The 23,787-nt window shown below is 34.3% G+C and overlaps 1 protein-coding gene across 1 annotated transcript in view; it reads right to left on the bottom strand.

Annotated features, from left to right (window-relative positions):
- The window catches only part of Cfap47 (cilia and flagella associated protein 47), a 529,200-nt gene that overhangs the window by 113,855 nt on the left and 391,558 nt on the right, over positions 1-23,787 (bottom strand). The window contains exons 56-58 of the mRNA XM_023707817.1: positions 19,476-19,587; positions 12,416-12,520; positions 5,565-5,721 (exon numbers count right to left, since the gene is read on the bottom strand). Coding sequence (XP_023563585.1) covers positions 5,565-5,721; positions 12,416-12,520; positions 19,476-19,587 — 374 coding nt within the window. The remainder of the gene's footprint in view (positions 1-5,564; positions 5,722-12,415; positions 12,521-19,475; positions 19,588-23,787) is intronic.

Genomic DNA, 23,787 nt, shown 5'->3' with positions numbered 1-23,787 from the left:
TATTGAATTGGATGCCACTTGAACATATAGTCATAAGTGAAATAAACCAGAGACACATGTGTAAACATTGTATAGTTTCCCCAGTATAAGAACTCAAAAGAAGAAATACAAATAGAAAGGCATAATACAATTAAAAGGAAAGTAGGATCGTGAAGACTAACTAATCAAGAGAAGGAAAGGAGAAGAGCTAGGAAATATACCAATGTCAAGACATTCATATATGTGTAGAATATGGGCAAAGTAATGATCCTGAAAATCTCCAGAAGATTTTTTTAATCTAGCAATTAATTGCAAAGATTCTCACCCTGACTATATATACTGATACCTGTGAAATAAGCAACTGCACTGCAGATGGTAATCTGTAACAGTATTTTCATGCTTTGAGTGCCTGTCATTCTGGTCTTCTGAATTAGGGCTGCTTGTCATGACATTCCAGTTGCTGCTATGATGTCTCTTGGGTAGATGGTAGTTCAAAAAGTAAGGGTGGTGAATGAAAGCAAGGGACAGGAAAAGGAATACTGTGGGAGTATCCTGCTTCAAGGTTGTATATGGTGAGATTTTTGGACTTATATGTAAACATAAGAAGTATATAATTCTTTGTGCCTATTTTTAAAAGATATTCTAATTTTTAATATTTTTTATCCTAGTCTGTAGGGACTTAAAGTTCAACATATCAATACTTGATGAAATATACCTGTTCCATATTATGGCTAAGATGTTTGATATGCAGACAGATAGTGAGGTTAAGTTTAACAGCCTATGTTGTATGGTAATAACAATCTTGTCTTCTGGATGGTTAACAACCTACGTTTGCAGACCAAAATTGGAAAAAAAGGAGGGCTGCAAGGAAAGCCAACATTTTGGCCTTAGCCTTCCAAGTTCAATTAAGACTCAGGACATATAAGAATTGTACTATCACGTCATGTAACTCAGTAGTGGCCCAAATTTTCTGATCAAGGAGATTATGGGGCCAAAGAGGAAAGTGATCGATGATGTAGAGTCTGCCTAAGGAGAGTTGCATGGATAGAAAACTTTTTCTCAGCCTTTCACAGAGAGCACATTGGTTAGCAAGGCACTGGTGTCTGGGAGCTGAGCTGTAAGTGTGGGGGAAGGCAGTGGCAGCAGCAGAGGCCAGAACTGGTCTGGGCAGTCACTCCCAAGAAACACATCAGTGGTGCTGTCCTCCACAGATAGGCATCAGGGCTTTATTATAATCCCGAGATGTGTCCCCCTTAATCATGGAATAAATAGAGGTGGCAAAATTCTTCCTGAACTCCTTCCTAATGTTAAACAGCTCAACCTCACTCATGGACTCCATGACCCTGATGAGAGTATGATCATCTGTCCTAGCTCCCTTCATAGCATAGTAAAGCGTGCTACATTTGAGTGGAAGGAAGACCACTAACATCCTCTGGTGTATCCCCCACCACATCATCCTCCAGGCTTGAGCCACACTCTACTTCATAAACTTCTTTTATGCCTTTTACTTCTTTGGGTGTCCTTGATGCAATAATTTCTATCAGAACTTTTTCATTTGTCCCAACTCCCTTAACAGCATGCTTCAGTTCATAGGCATCATAGAGGAAAAGGGCTTCATCAGGGCCACGATTAATTTCTTGAATTTTCCACTCAATTCTTATTTCAAGTTATCCAGAAGATCCCTGCCAAGCAAAGTGTTAAAGTCCTTTTCAATCTTCTGGTGCTGAGCATTACTTTGGGATGTCAACAGAGTCAGGATGGTCTCTTCATTGGTGTTCAGGCCTTTCATGGCCTTCTGAAGAGTTTCTGCATCAGCCCAATCATCAAATGTAGGAAAGTCAGTCATGGTGGCTCTGAGAACCTGAGCCATGGCAAGTGCCAGGCAGGGATCATGCGGATGTGGACGGCAGACCTAAGCAGGTGGACTATCAGGTGTCTGTATTAAACTGCTGATTTCCTTGATCCTAAAGCCAGCCTTTACAAAATACCATATGCATCTCATATTGTTACAAAAACTTTATGTGATACTACATGATATATTTAATTTTAAAAATTATTCCAAGCCATAATGAAATGATCAGGAAAGACTTAAATTCCAACCAATGAATGACATTGCTAACATTTATGAAAAAATAATAAATTTTCAATGACAATATTATATAATTTTTCCCACTCACATGAATGGAAATTAAGAAGAATGTTACTACCCAGGATTTACAAGATTCAGGACAGGAGGTAATATTTATAATATACTCTTAATATGTATTGCAATGGTATAACCATTCTAGAGAGTAATTTTGTCCCATCCATCATATATACATAATATATATATATATATATATATAGAGAGAGAGAGAGAGAGAGAGAGAGAGAGAGAGAGAAAGAAGATCCCAAACATCAGACATTCACAAAAATAACCTACAGTATCAACTTCAGAAAACAATGACTATTACACTAATTTTTCTACAGGATGCATTTGCCACAGTCTCAGTCACAAAAATATATTGTTACATTTGTGTTTAACAGCCCCACAAAGTACTTGATGGGGGTGATACACATGACTCTTAAGTCAAACAAAGCTGCTTTCAGATGCTACACTAAATGAGATTGCCTTTGTGGTTAGGGAAGCAACTACTGAAATTGTGTATAAATGGAAATAACTATATTGTCTGCATAATGAGAGATTATTGTGGAGACAGCTGGTAAAAACCATACAATCTTTTATTGTTAAGTCATAAAGAAGTATAAAAATTAAAAAACAAAAATTATAGGAGAAGACAGCAAAACTACTAGGAGCATCAAAGAAAGTGAAAATGGTACTAGGCACAGGGCACTTGTGAACATGGTAGGACACAGGAAGAACAGTGAGCATGTGTTGAAGATACTAGGGGAGAGGACCTCATGAAATTTTGATCTTAAAAAGCAGCTAGATAAAAAGTAATGGGACAACACTTCTAAACCAAACTATGTGCTTAGGAGTCATCCTCGCCTTTGACACTCTGTCATCTTCTCATTCTCAGCCTCTTTTTCATCATCCTTGATCAACTCTAGCTGGTCCTCTGCCTGATCTTCATTTTCATCATCATCCAGTAGATCCCCCCTCCCCCGCAGCAGAGTCATCCGCAGCACCCTCAGACTCCATCTTCCAATTAGTCTCATCTTTGTTCTGGGAGTTGGTGGTCTGCTCCTCTTTGGTCTTATCATTCTTCATCTTCACTGCTTTTTTGCTCTGTTCCTTTTCAGTTTTCTCCAGGCTTTCCAGTAAAGAATCCACTTTTTGTTTTATCTGGATTAGCTCCTTCTTAATGGCCTTTCAACTTTCATTACCTTTCCATTTTCAGGACTTGAACGAAGACCTCCGCTGGCCACTCAGAATTGAAGCCACTTTTGCATCTTTGGGAGATATTTCCTGATATGCGCTGGCATTTTGTGGGCACTACAGCCTGAGTAATAGGAGGAGGAAGAGGAGGAGGAGGAGGAGGAGGAGGAGGAGGAAGTGGAGGAGGAACACTAACTGGGTAACTGTCCATCTTGTCATATTAATCAAGTTGAAAGTCACAGTACAAGTCAAAAGATGAGCTGAGTAGAGGGGATGGAGAAGGGTGTTCTGGTACTGACCCATACATTTCCCCTGCAGATAGTTTTACACCTGCTTTTCCTTTGTTCAATTTTGGCTCAGCAGCCAGAATAATATCTAAAACCTGGCCAGCAATCATTCTGCCATCCTCTCCAGCTAGAGCAGACCAGGTATTTCTCTCAATAACATACTTGACAAAGGCAAAGCCGTTATGAATGGAGCAATCCACAATTTTGCTTCAACAAGATGGCCTCCACAAGAGTGTTAAGATTTTCAATGAACACAGGGGAATGCATGGAGCAAGGATCTGTCTTGTTAGTAACATTGTTAGCCATCGTGTTTGAAGATAAAGTTTCTGAAAGTGACAAAAACCAGGAGAGGGATGAGAGAAGAGATGTGATTCCAAATCTCCTGCTCCCAGGCTCTACATGGAGTTGACCGCTGCTTGAGGTCAGCAATGCAGCAGCAACTGCTCATTCTCCATCTCTTCACAAAATGGCCCTCAAGTCTTCTCTCTGGATTCAAAGTATTTAGATAGCAAATATGAAGAGTTTAAAAGATCTTAACACTCTTTAGTTTAAACAGCATGCATCCAAAATGACAAAAAAAAAGGGACAAGGTTGGTGGGAACAAAAATCTAATTCTAATGTGTTCAACAAGAAAATAATAAGAAAACAAAGCCATAATATTAAAATTTCTGCAAATATTGAAAGAACAAGAATTTGTATATTTAGTTAAATAATAAGAATCTTACACATTGTCTAACTTTTATAGAGAACTCAGATATACTGATAAAAAAGGAAGCGTTCAGCAAAATAATCCAAGTCCAGTAGTCCATAATAATAGTGGGTTATCCGCAGGGCTGGCAATGTCAGAAGTTGCTGACTGGAGCCTTTTACAGCTCAGCATATTAATGTTGCTTTACTTTTAATACCTCGTTTATATACTTTTCTGCTGGATGGTTAAGACCAAGATAAAGCAAGACCTACATAACAAGAAATGTAACTTTTGTGTCTGACAAGGTCAGTCAAATCTCCTCAGGATTTACCCTGACACCCTGCACCACAGTTTGTATATCTGTTGTCAGTGTCAGGCATGTGGATGAGTCACAGTCATTGCTCAACCAATTTGCTCTGTGAAAGCCTAGAGAATGTTATCTCTCCATGTGACTCTCCTTAGGTGCTTTATACATTGTTGATCACATTCCTCTGTGGCTCCACAATTTCCTTGATAAGAAAATTTGGGCCACCACTGAGTTACACGATGTTACAGTACAGGTTCTCGTACGTCTTGAGTCCTCACTGTCCTTGAAGAGCTAGGAGGAAAATGTTGGCTGTCTTTGTAGCCCTTCTTTTTCTCTAATATTTTGGCCTAGTTGTTAACCCTCCAGAAGAGAAGCTTAATGATACTACTACCCTATAACAGGAAGTTGAGCTTAATCTCACTATCTGAATATCAAACATATTAGACATAACATGGAACAGGTGTTTTTCACCTACAATATTTAAATGGCTGTGGAATACCTATATCTTGGATATTCCAAAAAATGTAAATAAAAAGGGGATATAAATGAAGGACCACTTTGTAGTGAAATATATAGATATAGATATAGATATAATTAAGATAGATATACAGCTACTTTCAATTCAATGAGAAGAAAGATTTGTACTAATAGTACTTGGAAAAGATATCATGTCTGCATCTTGTATTATGAATAACTAATATGAAAACAACAATGTGCAATATATTAATTATTGTAACTGTCCTACTTACCTGTTTTGAAACCGTCTCATTGCTATTTGTTTCTCAATAAAAGCAATAAAAAAACTGGAAGAGATTAATTCAGAACATGAATACCTAATTTTAATTCATTCTCCACCATAATAACAATATTTCATATGTCCCTACATATTTTTCTCATTTATAACACTATATTTTCATTATATTTTAAGGTAAGTTTGATTATTTTTTTAAAAATAGCATTAAAAATGTGAAAAAAGCCACTTACTTGCTAGAAATATGTTGATAGAAACAGCTTCCTTAGTGGGATTTTTGAAAGGTATAGTGAGGGACGACTGAACATCAAGTTGTGCAGTCATTTCTGCTGTGTCTGCAGGCTGGGGATATAGTCCTACTCCATAAAGGTAGAATTTCCATTCTTGAAACTATTTGAAGATAAATATTTATAACACAATTATTCTAATTACATGTATTTCATTCACAACATTAATAATTATAACAAAATACTTTGCAGTTATAAAAGTTTCTGTTGTTGATATTTAAGATACATTTTTATCTTTTTTCTTAAAATTCTTTTTGATTTTATTAAAAATTCTTGTGCTTTTACAATGAATAAAATTAGGGCAAAAACAAGATTCAAAAGTGCCACATATTGCAATGTATATAAGGTTATTTATAACAACATAAAAGATAATCTTTAATGTAAAGCTTTTAATTTTTATTCATAGTTGTTTGAAATCCATTTGTCTAATAGCCTGGGTGCTAATCACTGCATAGAATTTCCAAAATGTTAGAGTGAATTTCAAGTGAAAATTGAAATGTTGAATCACATCACAGACTAAGTCCTATTAAGGATGTAAAACTGGGTGCCATATATTTACCCTTATCATCAAAAGTTATCACATGTAATAGATAATTTGCTCAGAGTTATGTGAATGAGATCAAATGTGGTTATTGTTTTTACTCAGATTTCACCAGCCTGCAAAACTCTGCATGAAAATGTTCTATATATGTTTACTTACAATAAAAATGCCTTGAAAGCACAGCAAGCTTTTATTTGGTTACAGATATCATATACTTCTCCATTACATTGTTGATGTTTCAGATGAATTGTCCTAGTTTAAAATTTATGAAATATAATACAGTGTTGTTGCTAAACTTAAATTCCAATAATAGAAGGGAAGTTTCTTAGGACTGTTTTAAATTCGGATAATTGATCATAAAAAATCCATAAAATGCTGTTTATTATAGAGGGTTAAAAGAAAATTGTATCTTCACGTTTGTTCAAAGTGCTATTTTATTCTTAGTTAGAATATAATAGATAATATAAATTTGCTACACTTTTAATTAGGTCATTGTTGGGGATCATGGATTATAAATTGAGTCTAGGGGATGTCAGTGGTCATCCTTGACCTGCCCTTTGAAACACACTATATCATAGAAACTCCCTGCTTTCTTCTGGTCATAGCTGAAGCCCTAACACTAGTGATACTGTGGCATTTATAGGGTAAGGTAAGATTGCTAAAGATAATAAGGATCTTTAAAGCAACATAATATCAATAGTAAATAGTTTCTAGAGGAAATAACAGTATCTTTATTGCCCCTTGTCTCATTTTGCAAGAATGTTGTGTTTTTACTAGCTCACCAAAGGGCCGGCCAAATAGCTTAATGGATTAAAACACCTGCAAGCAGGCACAGAGGGCAATTATGACTGGGCGTGGTGGCACACACCTGTAAAATCCCAGCTCTTGGGAACCTGTAAACAAGAGGATCACTACAAGTCTGATCTTGTAATGAGACCCTGAACATCCTGTAGATCCCTCCCTAAAAATACAAAAAAAAAGCTTCCTAGCTCACCATTATCACCATTACTCTTCAAAATACATTCACTACCCTTCTTCACCCATTGTAGTTGACTCAGATGTAATTGATAAGTACTGAGGCTCTAGAAGTCCTGTGTACTTTTGTTCCCCATGAACAACTGTTCATCCCAGTTCCCCACTGTATCACCATTTTGTCTCACTTTTTGCAGTGTGCCTTAATACCTTGCAACATACTGGGGAACCACGGCAGGAGTCCCTGACAGTGCATACTAACATTTTTTAAAAAATGTATTTAGTACAGGTCTATAGGGTCTCATTACACAGATAAGACTCCTAGTGATCCTCCTGTTTTAAGTCTTCCAAGGGCTGGGATTACAGGTGTGCTTCACCACACCCAGTCTCAGTGGCCCTCTCATTGTGCCCCCGGGACAGGGCTAGTGCAGCATGTGGTGTCAGGGAATCGAACTCTGTTCCCTGCTCCTGCATAAGAAGGTGCTTTACTCAGCTTAGCTCTCTGGCTGGCCCTAGTACATGCTGACTTGATTGTACATAACTGACTTACAAGTGATACCTCTTCACCAAATTACAAAATAAGAATGACCTAAATAACAAAAAGGCAATGTTTCATATTTCTTCAAAGGGATTAGAATACTGGAATTTCTGTGTTAAATCAAACACTGCCATTTTTTATTTTATGAAAAATTCAATTTTATTACAAAATAGTGAGAGCAACAAAAGTTAATACACTGTGTGTAATTGAGTAGTTTCTCAAAAGATAGACCAACAACAGTTTTACATGGAAGAAACAAATATCTAAAACTTTCTTATCAATCAAGACAAACTAGTAGTGCTGTCTTTCTTTGCTAGATAACATAACATTGATTAAATTATCAAACTGTGTTGAGAGGACAATTAAATAACCCACTAGACAAATATATTGAAAGAGAAAGTAATATGTTTAGCTTATGTTTTTCTAAACCCTGTTCTAAAAGACTGTTGTATAAAATTTAAAGATCTAATTCTGAGATCCCAAAAGAGAGACAAGTGTAGATCAAAGATAATAAATCTGCTTGCACACTGAGCACACAGAATTAACAGAAATAACAATTAACAGAACTTTCTAGAGTTGCAGTCTGAAAAGGTCATAGCCTCATGCTGTCATAAAACTGTTCTGATTATTTATTTTCTTACATTTTTGATATTCTAATATTTATATGAAATGAGTGGCATAATGTATGAAGGACATAAAAGCAGGAATTATTATTACCATACAATTTAGGCTGTTAAGCTTAACCTCACTATCTGTCTGAATATCAAACATCTTAGGCATAACATGGAACAGGTATTTTTCATCAAGTATTGATATGTTGAAATTTAAGTCCCTATAGAATATGATGAAAAAACATTTAAAAATTAAAATATATTTTAAAAATAGGCATAAAGAATTATATAATTCTTATGTTTACACATAAGTCCAGAAATCTAACCATATACAACCTTGTAACAGGACAATTCTGCAACATTCCAATAAGCTACTCTTCTGGAGGGTCAACAACCTAAATTTGCAAACCAAAATTAGAGAAAAAGGAGGGCCACAAGGAAAGCCAACATTTTGGCCCTAGCCTTCTAAGGTCAATTAAGACTCAGGACATATGAGATCTTGTACTGTAACATCATCTAACTCAGTACTGTCCCAAATTTTCTGATTAAGGAGATTATGGGGCCAAAGAACAAAGTGATCGATGTAGAGTGTGCCTAAGGAGAGTCACATGGAGAGAAAACATTCTCTCAGGCTTTCACAGGGAGCACATCGGCCAAGCAATGGCCGTGACTCATCCACATGGCTGACACTGACAAAGGATCTACAATCTGAGGTACAGGATCTCAGGATAAATCCTGAGGGGATTTGACTGACCTTATCAGATCCAAAAGCTACAACTCTTGTTTCATAGGTCTTGCTTCATACTGGTTTTAACCATCCAGCAGAAAAGTATAAAAATGAAGTATAAGATGTAATGCATTTTATTATGTTGAGCTGTAGGGGACTCAGGTCAACAATTTCTGACACTGCCAGTCCAGCAGAAGACCCAATATTACTGGACTCTTTTAGAGTATTTTGCTGAGTTAACACACCTCTAATAATCAAGTGAAGGAACTAAACAAAAAAGGAGATATATAAATGAATGTCCATTTTGTATCTATGTATTCAAAATTGTTAGGATACATATATAGTTATGTTTTCTTAATGAATAGAGGGAATTGTTCAATGATTTTTGTAAATAAGATATCATGTCTGCATCTTGTACAGAAAATAACTACTAGGAAGAGAGTATGCAACATGTTAATTATTGAGACTGTTCTACCAATTTGATTTGAAACTGTCTCATTGCTATTTGTCTCTCAATAAAATTATAGAAACAAAAAAAATTTAAAATTTTTAAAAATCAAAAAGTCTGTGTATAAGGACTATGAAGGAAAAAAAAGCAAAAGCAACTGTTAATAATAAAATGTCTAAAAATAGGAAATAAAATCTAGGAACATAACATTTGATGCTACCAAGATTCAATTGCCACATCTGCTGTTGGTAACTGATTGTCTTATTGTTATGCAATATGTAATACCATGGAAATTCTAATATATAATAAATTTGTAATATTTGATGTGGTGCTGTCTTAGTCAATTTAATTTGAGGGTTCAAATCTATGCAATAAAGAGTTCAAATTCAGATTTTAAAATGCAGGCCTCGTCACATGGATGTAGGTCAGAAAAAAATGAAGTAGACTTCTCAATACCAATATTTCCTTCAGCTTAGCCAGGAGACACAACTAGAAATTAAGTTTATCCTATAACTATGGCCATTAGTTGATTTTAGATTAATTAACTACTCAGTTATTGCTGTTCAGTTTTAACAGATTTAAACATTTAAATCAATAAAGTGCTATGAATCTATGTGGGGTTACTTCCAAAGGTAAAATTAGCCTGAATTTTCATACTTGCAAAAATATACTCTAAAATTTTATTTTAAAAATGTATCCTTTAGACGTTTGCTCATGCATAGTATATACTTTTTATTATGATCAGGTTTTGCTTGCAAAAACATCAACTTGATAAATTCAATAAAAGAGAAAGACCTGAATAATTTAGAGTTAAAAAAGGCAAGAAAAGTCACAAAGAAATGAGAGGTGTACAGAAACGGTTGAAGCAGTCTATACTTGGTATTTGAACAAATGAATTATTGACTAAGTTCTAGCTATAAGCAAATCCTTAAGAGATTTGCTAGAGCTTAGAAGTAGATACACAGAGCGACTGAAATTAGCTAATTCACAAAAGATATGAGGTGAATGCTTATGTCTTTTAGTTCTCATGTGTTTGATAAAGAATTTAAGTTTCAACTTTCAGTGGTGGGGAACCTATAACATGCATACTAGAGGAGGATGTTTGTATCATTAAACTTGTGAAAGTTTACCATCACTGAGGACTTTTCTAAAGAAATTAATATGCAAAGCTGACAATTACTCTGTTGACATGCAAGACTATGATTATAGATATACAATTTACATCAGAAATGTGGGCAACTAAAGTGCCCCCAATAATTAGGATTTGAAGGCTTTAAGACTGTTTTGAAGCTTTAAAAATTGACCTTATTAAAATAATTTACTTAAAAATGCACATTATTTTCCTTTTGCATGAGGATCACCATCAATTTTTAAACAATTTTGAGAATCAAACATAAACTTATAATTTTGCTTCAAATCATGTTATTATTTAGGAACTTTAACAGCCTCAAAACATGTTTTTCAGAAAGTAAACTACAATATATTTTTGAAGAAGAGAAAACTTCAATCTTCCACAGACCCTGCACTGACATACAGTTCCTGTAATGTATTTGTTTCTAGTGACACTCTGATTTAGACTTTTATGACTTCTTCAGGATTCTCTAGAATAACAAGTATACTTCCCTATTTACTTTCCCATCAACATTTGAGGGAGAAAAAGCATAATAAATATAAAAATATATAAATTTTAATTAAGAGCAAGAGACTTAAATTTATGAGTATAAAATTATATTTATACATACATTATTCATGAAAAACTGCAAGTAATTGTGAAATTTTCTCATTAAGATGATTATAGAAATGTGACTATTATTTGTGACCTCACAGTTCATTGCACAGACTCATGATATATCCCAATGTACCATCCAGTTATCGAACAGGTAGCCTTGGCAAATGTCAAAAGCAATGGATTATATATAAGCATAAATAAAAGACCCATTTTTAAAAATGTACATTAAAATTTTCCCTTTAACCTGACATAACTACACTCAAAGTATGACCTTTGATTTTGTACACTACAAATTGAAATTATCTTTTTTTGATATAGTGAAATAAGCCAGTTACTTCATTACAATATAATGAAGGTTTTAATATCTTTTGTAACCAATGTCTACATCGAATTCAGTTCTCAGCTTGACATTTTACTATGTACTTGACCTTAATTTCTATGAGGCTCTGGTTTTTGATCCATAAAATAGTGTTGTGAACAACATTTCCTTTACAGGATTTGCTATGAATAAATTGAGATAAGTCATAGAATTATATATGGAGAGAAAGGGAGAAAGCACACTTAGTAATGCTCAAAATGATTTTGATAAATTATTGCTCAGGAACACTACAACTAAAAGTATTTTATTTGTATTTTTATTATGGGGTCTATAGGATCTATAGGGTCTCACTATGTAGAACAGACTTGTAATGATTCTTCTATTTTCAGCCTCCCAAACACTGGGATTACAGGTGCACACCACCATGCCAAGTCTCAATCGCCATCACAGTGTGCCCCAGGAGTGGGACCCTCATGGCAAGTGGGGGATGAAACCTTGGCCAATGCGCTCTGCCTAAGCACTTCAGTCCACTGAGGTATCTGGTTGGCCCTTACAAAGAAAATTAAGTTGACAAAATAACACTATTTGCAAGACTTTACATTTTCATACTTTCATTAAAATTTAAATAGTAATACTGAAATCTAAATATTAGTATACATACAATTGATTTGACATTTATATTAAAATATCGATGTCATACATCTGACCATATCCATTCTTTCATTCAAAAGTACCTTATTTGGTGTTTGTGCATAGATAATATGTATTGTATTTTCCAATTTATATGCAAGCAATGATTTACACTAAATTTCTTTTATTTGAAAAAATGTCAAATGGATGAACTAGAATTCCTTATGTATTGATTTTGAAGTTTCACTAGCTTAATTTAGTCCAAGAATACTGTTATCATACCTGAGCACAGTAGAAGTTGATACATGTTTCATGACCAGCTCTTCCAAGTGCAGAAGGGTAAAAGTAAACAGTCACCTCTTTGGTAGAGTGAGGATCTATAATTAGCTATATAAATTTGAAAAGGAGCAAAAGAGAAAAGTCAACAGTTTTCCTTCAGGTGGCATCTTTCTGTGCTAGGTATATATAAAGTTGATGTTTGTGTGATAAATTGTGTGGCTTTGCCTATATTTTTTGTCAGTAAACCTTCTTGAATTGTGATTTTAATGGTTGATACAATATGTCAACATCTGTCTAGAAGCTTAACTAAGCAACACAACAGTTATGTGTCCTAGAGTGTGGAGGACATTCCCTTATCACTCTAGGATGTTGTTCATTGTGTCAATTTGAGAAGTTTAGAAGTTTAACTAATGACTCAGCAGGGGGCCACGATCCTTCCTTTGTACACATCTTGGGCCTGAGTAAGAGGAAGGCACAGAAATAAGGTGAGTGTTACACCTACCATTACGGTGGGTTTTGGCCCTGCAATATAAGCGAGGAAAAAGGCTTGTTCTTCCCCCCTTTGGCTCTTGTCGCTTTTGCTGTCTTCTGTCACCTTAAACTGTTGCCCCTCTGCCATCCACCCTACTTTGGAACCATCTGATTATGGACTGAAACTTTTACTGTGAGCTAAATCAATGTTTCCTTCCTTTATTTTCATTTTCAGGTATTTTTCCTGAGCAAGGAGGTAGAAGTAATCAAGCAATGATAAAATAGCCCATATCTGGTAATTATGCCATGATTTTCCCTCAGATAAAGTGAATGAAATCACAGTGTAAAGCAAGTCAGTATTAAAAACTGGGTTATATACTATTAAATCAGGCTTAAAAGTGGATTATATCTTCCTAAATCTGCCAAAATGTGTTTTTTATTTAAAAGCCCATAGTTCATCATTACATGGTATATGTCAAGCAACCAGAAACCTAAATTGTAGCCCTGGTTATACTAAAAAATGAACTATTTTGAAGTATGAACGGAAGGCATGATTCTTTAGTGTACACTAAAGTTTTCTTCTTACTCATGTGTTATACATACCAATGTGTAACCAGCTAGTACATATGCTATGAGTTTGAATTTGTTCTTCAGGTAGATATAGTGAAAGAAGCCAATGATTCTATAGAGATACAATGAAAGCTTGTAAACAAAATGCTACACTGGAAATAAAACAGTGTTTGATATAAACACTTGCAGAATAATAGAAGAACCAGGTAATTTGTTTGTCTGAAAAACAATTCACTGTTTTATAGTAATACATTTGGAAATAAACTTTAAAAAAGGAAAATTGCAAGTTTGTAACATCATTCTATCTTTGTAAAATGCAGCACTTAGTGTTCAATAAAGCGCAAATATAAATGCAAAATGCAAATGGAAATTTGCTTTCCTGAATTCAGTGGAGTCACCTCCTGATTAAATATGCATAGTTTATCTAGAGCAAATAATTTTATCTCATGATGGTGTTCTCTTTAATCATTCATTGTTTGGAATTTATCAGTTAATAAATGTTTCAGAAATGCAAATTAGTTTCATCATTACCCTTAGCAAGCAAATGAATTCCACATAGCCTTTCAACTTAGCATATATGAAAAATAGTTTTTTGTCTCTGTAGATATAGAGAGATGAGGATGTAGATATATCTCTGTGTATATACAAAGGTCTTTCTCTATAGAGACACAAGGTGAGAAAGAGAGACAGGGAAAGTGGGAGAAAGAAGGAAACAATCTGCTACATTCCCTTAGATTTTAATTCAGTTAATTAAAAGAATTTACTAATCATTTAGTTTAATGTTGATGCCTCTATATATTCAAATTCCTGTTCTATAAACATATCATTTAGGGACCTGGGAAAAATTGAACTAGTGTATACAATCAAGCAGCATCACAATATTCAAGATTTACTTGTACCTAAAATTCACCATCATAAAGAACATATGTCGCAAGAAGATAAATATATTTTTAAGAATTTAATTGTAGTAGCTCTACTGCTTTTTGTAATAAGGTATACTGAATACATTAAATGTACGACTATTTTTGAAACTTTTAAACGTTTTATTGAAGTCTCCTCATAACTAATTGTAACGAGTGGATTTACACTGAATCCTTGTTCAAGAGGGAAAGATCTTATGTTGATAGTTGAGTGAATCAGAATTCACATGGGTATGAGACAATGGGAGAATAATATGATTTTAAAAGACACAATTTGAGCCAGGAATGGTGGCACATGCCTGTAATTCCAGCACATAGAAGGCAGAGGTTTGCAGATTGCTGAAAATCCAAGGTAAGCACTGGCTAGATATCAGGACGTTGTTTCAAACAAACAAATATAAAAGAGATACGTTAGACTTTAGATTAAAATAACCCGAAAGGCCTACAACTGACCATCAGTTCAACAGTGAGGATAAAAGAGAGTAAATAGGGACAGAGACAATGTAATGGACCATTAAGAATTCATGAACAGGGGCCAGGGAGATGGCTAAGTGGAATAAGTACTTCCTTGGCAAGCACAAGGGCCTGAGTTCAATTCCCAGTTCCGCAAAAAAAAAAAAAAAAAAAAAAAGAATTCATGAGCATAAGTGAAAGGCATAAGTGAAAGGCATAAAGTTGTTTATTGTATTATTCTTTGAAGATCTTTATATTTGAAATTTTCAGCATGTACTTATAATTAAACAAGACTGTATATCATCACTTGCGTTATACACAATTTATATTCATTTATTAAACAAATACTATTAAAAAAAGCCAAGAATAAAATTTCGTGTATACAAATCCTCATGTATATGCACTTATATTTATACAAATACATGTTATTTATGCATTTTAAATTGTTTTATGTAATATTTTGTATTTGATATAATTTACATTTGTTATTCACTTTTTAAATTATATTGCTATTTCCTATTATGGAAAATCATTTTTCTATGTAACTTTTAATTTGTACCTAACATGAGACTTAATTACATATTCAATATATCATAATAATAAAAATATGAATGGTGTAAAGTCATATGTGGAACTTCACACTTGTGGTACTGAATTGCTTATAATCTCAGACTTCTGGGAGGATGAGAAAAGAGGACTTCTAATCTGAGTCCCATCTGGACAACTTAGTTAATTAGTAATTCCCTTTCTCAGAATAAAATGTAAAAAGTCTGGGGATGTAGTTCAGTGTGAAGACCCTATACTCAATCACCAGTACTGAAAATTAAATACATGAATAGATAAAAGGTGATATTTAGATAGATAGATAGATAGATATAGATAGATAGATAGATAGATAGATAGATAGATAGATAGATACACAGATAATAGATTTTAAAAACTATGCATAGACAGGATAAGAGAGTCTGTCTTCTTAAATTGACATGAAATATATTGCATTTGTTTTCAATTAGACCACAGATTAAACTCTGCTCTAAAAAAACAAACATAAAAATTATGAAAACACAACTTACTCATGTTATATATACATCCTGAATCCTATGTGCCATATAATATAAGCAAAATACAGTGGTGAATAAGGCAAACTTGCATGTGTACTTTGACACATAATGTGTTAAACAGTCCTTCAGGACTAGATAGTAAACTCTTAATTTAAATGTCACATCTGTTAATAGAACCCCATGATTTATTATAAGGTTTTATGATGACGGTAAATTGTGGAAATTATAATTTTCATCATTTTCCCAAAACAGGATCTTGCTTCTTTTTCCACGTTGGCTTTGAACTCATAGACCCAGGGGACCCTCCAGGTTTAACCTCTGACAATAGGCCTGTGGGACCCTGCCCAGCCTGAAATTATCATTTTGATGTTTACCTAAAGTTAGGTGGTTTCTCCTTCAATGCAAATAATTGGGCCCCATATTTGGAGATAGGTAGATATGTTAGAATGTAATATCTAGTTTTGTTACTTGAAGAAAGAAAAAAAAAGTAATTTGGGCCCTTTGCTTTGACTCTATTTCTTGCCAGGGCACAAATGTGAGGAATTGAGGTAGAGACAAGAATGGAGGAGGTGGGTCAGAATTGTCAAGAGACTGAAGAGTCTGCCACGTTCTCAGGACTCCCAGATCCAGGCCTAGCCCAGGGCCCATGAGTATGTGGTAGATCTGCCTCTCCACCCAACTCCACCTTGGCCACTTCAGACTCATCTCAGGGCTGGCATACAGGCCTTGGGTGAAACTGTGAAGCTGCTGTTCCTGCAGAGAGAGTAGGGAACACAATGACCCAGTTAGTCCAGGAGCAGAACATCTTGCCAGACGGGCACAACAGGTTCACTCCCAAGGGTGGCAGCAGGAAGGAGCAGAGCACAGAAGACAGACCCCATCCAGGCAGAGCTGGATGAATTCAAGCTTTGTAGATCTGCACCTGAATTTCAGTAGATGTTAAGGTTATAACCACCAAAATTCTACAACTAAGGTCAGAAGACAGTGCTATACAAAATGACAACAAGAAAGAGCAAAATGCAATCTCAGACCAAAAGACCACCCATAAAAAGAGCAGAGGACACTAACACAGAACAAATTGGAAATCAAACAGCTGAAATCAATTAATCAACAGCTTCTAAATAGAGAAACAACTGCATAAAGGTATAGAGGAACTCAGATTGGAAATGCAAAAATAAATTCCTGAATTAATAGCATATGCAGTAGAGAATCAAATACAGAAACAGGGAGGAAACCCAATCTGAATAAAACACTACAGTAAAAGAATTAATAACTGCTTCTAAAGGAGACATTGATAAAAAAAATGGAGATTAGAAAAATAACGGATTCCTTGAATGAGCAGTAGAGGAAGGAAATAGATCGCATGAAGCAGAGTCAAAGAGATATAGAGGAACTTAAAAATCTCAATCATAAGCTTGCAAAACCGTTTGAGTGAAAGTGAAGACAGAGTTTCAGATCTTCAAGATGGTGGTGTTGCTAGTGAAAAGGTATCAAAACAACTCTTGAAAACAGCTAGGATGCAAAAAAAATTATTCATGACTTGCAAGACAAAACAAAGTTGAACAATGTGAGACTAATAGGCATCAATGAAAAAGGAGTCAATGCAAATGACATTAAAAAAAATATGGGCCGAAGTAATAGCAGAAAACTTCCCAAATGTGAGGAAACTTTCTCACATTCAGGTAACCAAAGCATACAGAATGCCAAGTAACTTCAACCCAATTGAAAACACAATAAGACATGTAATAGTCAAAATCCCAGAAATTCGGCACAAGAATAATATACGGAAAGATGCTAGAGAAAAGAAGCAGATCACATTCAAAGGAAAACCCATCAGAACTATGGCTGACTCTCTTTACAAACTATGAAGACAACACGAGCATGGACCAGAGTACTTCAAGTCTTCTATGAAAACAAATTCCAGCCCAGACTACTATACCCTGCAAAACTCTCTTTCAAGTTTGATGGAGAAGTGAAATACATTCATGAAAAAGAACAGCTAAAGAATTTCGTGATGAAAAAGCCAGCCCTACACAGGTCACTGAAAGATGTTCTAGTGATGGACCAAAATGATCAGAACTCCACGAATGAGATCAGAAGCAAACAACTAAATAGGGCAAGCATTTAAACACAAGAAAAAGGAGTAAAGGACAACAGGTAAATAACATGTCAACCATAAGTCAATACATCTCAATTCTAACCATCAATGTAAATGGACTCAATTCACCACTTAAGAGAAATAGGCTGGTACAGTGGATTAGGAAACAATATCCAAAAATATGCTGTATACAAGAAGCACATGTAACTCATAAAGACATTCATAGGCTGAAAGCCAAAGGATGGAAAACAATACTACATGCCCCAGCACCTCAGAAAAAAGCAGGGGTAGAAATCCTATTCTCAGACAGTCTCAATGACAAATCAAGAATGATCAAGTGAAATAAAGAAGGCCACTATATACTGGCTAGGAGAAAAACACAAGGGGAAGATGTAACAGTCATAAATATGTATGCACCAAATACAGGACCACCAAACTATATAAAGCAAATAATAATGGACATGAGAAATCTAACGTCCAATTCCACAATCTTAACAGTAGAACTTAACACACCCTTATCCCAAAAGCAAAAGCCAACCAGACACAAAATTAGCAAAGAAATATCAGAATTGAACCAGAGATTGGAACAAATGGACTTGCTAGACATATAAATAGTGCTCCACCCAATCACAGCTGAATACATTTTCCTGAGATGCACATGGGTCGTTTTCTAAAATGTAGCACATACTGGTCCATAGGTTTTGCTTTATCTTGGTTTTAACCATCCAGCAGAAAAGTATAAATACGAATTATAAGAAGTAAAGCCATGCTGTTATGTTGAGCTGTAGGGGACCCAGGTCAACAGTTTCTGACACTGCCAGTCAAGAGGAAGACCCAATACTATTACAGACTACTAGATGCTTTTAGAATATTTTGCTGAGTTCACACACCTATAATATTCAAGTGACAGAACTGAACAAAAAAAGGGAATACAGATGAATGTCAATTTTGTATCTGTGTATTCAAAATAGTTAGGACAGATATATAGTTACATTCTCCTAATGAATAGAGGGATTTGTTCTAATAGTGTTTGAAAGTAGGATATCCTGTGTGCATCTTGTACAGCGAATAACCACTAGGTTGAGAGTATGCAATGTGTTAATTATTGAAACTGTCCTACCAATTTAATTTGAAACTGTCTCATTGCTATTTGTGTCTCAATAAAATTATGGAAAAAATGAAAATAAATAAAAACCAAGCCTATAAATTTTGTGCTGTATACTAAATTTTGTCTCTTGCAAACTCTGACTATGACACAGCTCATTTAAAATTTAGTGATAACGAGCATTTTTCCCCACATATATTCAAAAGTTTCAAACTAAGCATGATACTGTTGTCATGATTGTTTAAATTTCATGGGGGAAAATTATATAAGAGAAAAGTTTATGTTTAAGTTTTGAAGATCTAAAATTTTGCTAGTAATCCAAATGATAATACTCCATAGGTGTCTTAAAATAAGAATTAGAAATGTTGTGAAAGAATGTACTTACTTGTGATATTTCATTTATTTCCAGGACAAAATTTTCAGGATTACTGTTTCTTACTTGCAATTCTAAAGTTTCATGTGTAGGATTATATAAGGGAATAGTCTGAGTGGCATGCCTAGGAGGAAAAACAGAGTACATTTACTGGTATTTAAAAAGCTGTTCAGTGATAATTCCATAAACCTGACTGATACTTGTGGAATTATATCCTCCCAAAAGACAAGGTGACATATAATAATTGTACATCTTTATGAAATATCGTGTTTATTCTGATTACATGACAAGAAGTTCAAAAATTAAATTATTTTACTTAAAAATATTAACAAGTAAATGCAGCCCAACTCCTATATATGCCAACTAGTCAAAATGACTAATACAATTATAGAATATCTGTGATACTTTGATTTTGAAATTTTATCCTCCAAAATTGTGAGAAAATACTTTAATACTTTCTTTAGCACCTCATGGTGCTTGATTTGATAGCCTCAGGAAGCTAATATGACTTTTATGAGTATCAAAATAAAAAAAAAGTTATGTAGTGAATAAATAACATTTAGATAAATTACATAATCTCTATTTTTATTGTGGAGAACAAATGTTATTGCATATTGGATATTTGAATATAATGTACTTTAATGAACAATGTTTATTCAGTATTTTATAATGTTTAAACCTAGCCAACAATGGTAAAATAGTCTAAAAGCAATAATGGCATTAAGTTTACAAAATATCCATCCACAATAATCACAAAATCTCAACTGATAATGAGCAAATGCTAAAAAATACGTCCTCTACTTATGCTTAAAACACAAACTAATCAAAGGAGCTCACTTTTATCAATCAACCATAATTACTAAGAGCTTTGGATCTTGCTGTACTATTGAAAGATTGAATCACAATACAATAGTTTTAAGGATTTGCAGATGCCTTTATATATTGCTGTACTGTTACATGCTTATATTCCAAAATAATTAAGATTAAATTATTTACATTGCAAATCTTTAATAAAAATGGGAGACTTGGCTAGGGAGATAACTCAGTAGTCTCAACACCTGTCTAGCAAGCACAAGGACCCAGAGTGGATCCCATGTACTGCATGCTGTTCCAGCCTGCACTGTGCTGGGGACTGAAATCAGGCATGGTGATATATACCTGTTATCCCAACACTGGAGAGGCTGAGACAGGAGAATCACTAGGAGTCTGAGCTGTGTAGGGAGACCCTATACCAACTAAATAAGTAAAAAAAAAAGATTCATCAAGAAATCTATATTATTAATTTTCATATTAGGATCCTTTGACTGAAAAAATAGAATTATTTGCTAAATAGAACTGAACTCATTAAAAGAAGCTGATTCAAATAAATAATTTTCTTATTATACAATATGATCCATATAATGATTCACCTTAAAAACAATATTATATATTAGTTTCATAATTTTCAAATTCAAATTGAACAAATCTATAATTAATAAACTTATTTCTCCAGAGACTTGAAAAATAATTTCAATAAAATAACCATGTTTTTAATTAAATAATTTACCACCTTTTTTGGGCTGACATTTACCACTTATTATGATTATGATTATTATTATTATTAATAGTAGTATCAGTATTAATATTAATATTAGTTTTCTGAAGCACAATGTTCTTACACATTTCAAACTGGTTTTGAACTCCCTTTGAAGCCTTCATGCCCTCAAAGTAGTGGTAACCCTCATGCCTCAGTCTCCAAAGGGCTAGGATTACTGGTAGGGGCCAGCATATTTCACTTTACTTTGTATATTTAAAGGAAATACATTTTTTCATAAGTCATAACATAGAAAATTATAAACAAAATGTCATCAAACTAGGTATTTGCACTACTATAAGAAAATGTTCAAATATCATTGATATGCAAATTTGATGCACATATTTAATGCAATACTGCAGATTTTAACTCATTTAGTGATTTGTATTTCAACTTCAAGCCCCATGATTTTAACATTTTCTCATGTCTAGATCAGTTTCAAGAACATCTGGAGATTTATTGAAGTTGAAATGTTGCTGTCTGGCACCCTTGCATTTGTTTAAACAAACAAGTTGCAAGTACATGCCTTTGATTTAGTTATGAATATATAATGTAAAAGATACACTGAAGATCATCCTTTCTTCTGCTTCTGTTATTTTGGTTGACAAATTGCTCATATACTAGAGATGAAAATTTTAGGGGAAGTAAAAGAAAGCTCATACTTCCCTAAATTCAATTTATGGTCTCTAAAAGTATATATAAATCTCTGAAATTTATTTCAAATATAACCAGCATTAAAACTTTATGCTGAAGCAGGTTAATACTTCATGTAGTGTGGCACTAGTTCCATTTATATTTGTTTTCAGCAAATACATTTTCCAGGTATTTGTCATTTAGAATATTGCTTTTAAGGTAATTGTGACTCTTATTCTTTTTGTTGATTATGCAACAAAACTCTATTGCCATAAAATATGAAATCTAAACTGTTTCCATGTAGCAGTAAAACAAAACTGAGAAAATTAAGAACACCTTTTTTTTTTCCTTTTTATGTATTTGGTTGTTGCAGGGTCTCACTACTCAGCTCAGATTTGTGATGATTCTCCTGCTTTACATCTCCCCAGTGGTGGGATTACAGACATGTGCCACTAGGCCAATCTGGTATCTGGCTTGCTCAGCCAGCCCTGGGGGCAGGGCCAGCACAGCGTGTTGTGCTGGGGATTGAGCCCTGCGCTTTCCTAAGGTTGCCTAAGCAGGCACTTTAGTCCCCTGAGATATCTTACCGACCCGAAGAATATTTCTTTAATGGAGTATAATCCAATTATTTGCTGGGTGTTGTTGCATACTCTTGTAATCCCAGCATGGAGAAGGCTAAGGATAGAGGCTGGCCTGGAGTTAGAGCCTAGCCTGGACTATATAGTGAGTACAAGTCCTGCCTGAACCACATAGTGAGACTGTATCTCAAAAAATAAAATCAATCCACCAAATTTTTTGACATTTTCTTGGATATTCAACCCTAAATAATCAAACACAGGATTTCCAGGCAACCCTCTTCTGGGTAATAGATACTTTCATAAGTATTCTCATTATTGCTTTTTTTGAGTTACATTTCATTTCACTCTCAGGTACTTTTTTTCAGGTATTTTGATATGAGATCTTACTAATAAATATTAAAAATACGGAAGAATTAGAAAAATTCACAATTGTCAAATATATTTGCAAAAAGTGTTTAATGTTCTTCCAAAGAGGATCACCTTTAATTAAGATGAGTGTTATAGATGTTCTTATTACTCAAAGTGATATCTAAGATATACATCTAGAAATTTCAAGTTATTATTATTCATGATTAATTTGATGTGTGGAGAAAGTGATGGTTTTGAATCAGTACTACCAGAGTCTCATGATATTGTAAGCTTACTCACACCTTGAGGATGGCAAAGATAATTATGGCACAATATCAGGCCTACTAGTGGTGTGTATATTTGATAATGTCTATAATCTGATATAATATAATATATTATATGTCACTACCTGGGAAATTAAGTGTAGTGCGAACAGAAGAGAGCCACCAATATTAATTATAATCATTGTAGTATAATAATTCAGTTAAAAGAATGAGGACCTCAACAATATAGAGGAGTCAAGAGCTTCCAGAGATATTCATTGTGAATGAGAAATAAAATTTGTTGAAGTCTGTGCTTGGAAGGAGAGCATGGCATATACATGGACTTATAGAGGATGTAAAGGGCCCACTGGTGAACTGTCAGTTTAACTCTGTAAGTAGTAACACAGTGCCATTGCATACTAACATGGAAGCCAAACATAAAAGGCCATATTTGTACAATTTTACTTTTAAATATTATCTGAACAAATACAGCTGGAAATCTAATTTATATTTTCTAACATGGGAATGAGGGAAGTTGTAATAAATGCTTAATAGATACAGTGTTTCTTTTTTGTGTGATGATAATTGTTTTAGAAGTTGATAGATGTGATGGCTGCACAACAGTGCAAATATCATAAATGCCTCTGAAGAGGCTTTTTAAAATAGCTAACTTTACGTTATCTATTGATTTGATCACAAAATAAAAATATAAAGACAATGAATATGGAAAGTAGCATCAGAGTTTACCCCACTTAATATAAGTAGGAAATGATTGTGATGCTCTTATTTCGTTTGTGTGTGTGTGTGTGTGTGTGTGTGTGTGTGTGTGTGAGAGAGAGAGAGAGAGAGAGAGAGAGAGAGACAGAGAGAGGGAGAGAGAGACTGATTTCTAGGTTGAAAAACACAAGAGATTTGTGTGTGTGTGTGTG

Source organism: Octodon degus, unplaced genomic scaffold, assembly GCF_000260255.1.
Source record: "Octodon degus isolate 3935 unplaced genomic scaffold, OctDeg1.0 scaffold00313, whole genome shotgun sequence".
NCBI classification, from domain to species: Eukaryota; Metazoa; Chordata; class Mammalia; order Rodentia; family Octodontidae; genus Octodon; species Octodon degus.
The sequence above is the reverse complement of the archived record's forward strand: the minus strand, read 5'-3'. Positions and strand labels throughout refer to the sequence as shown.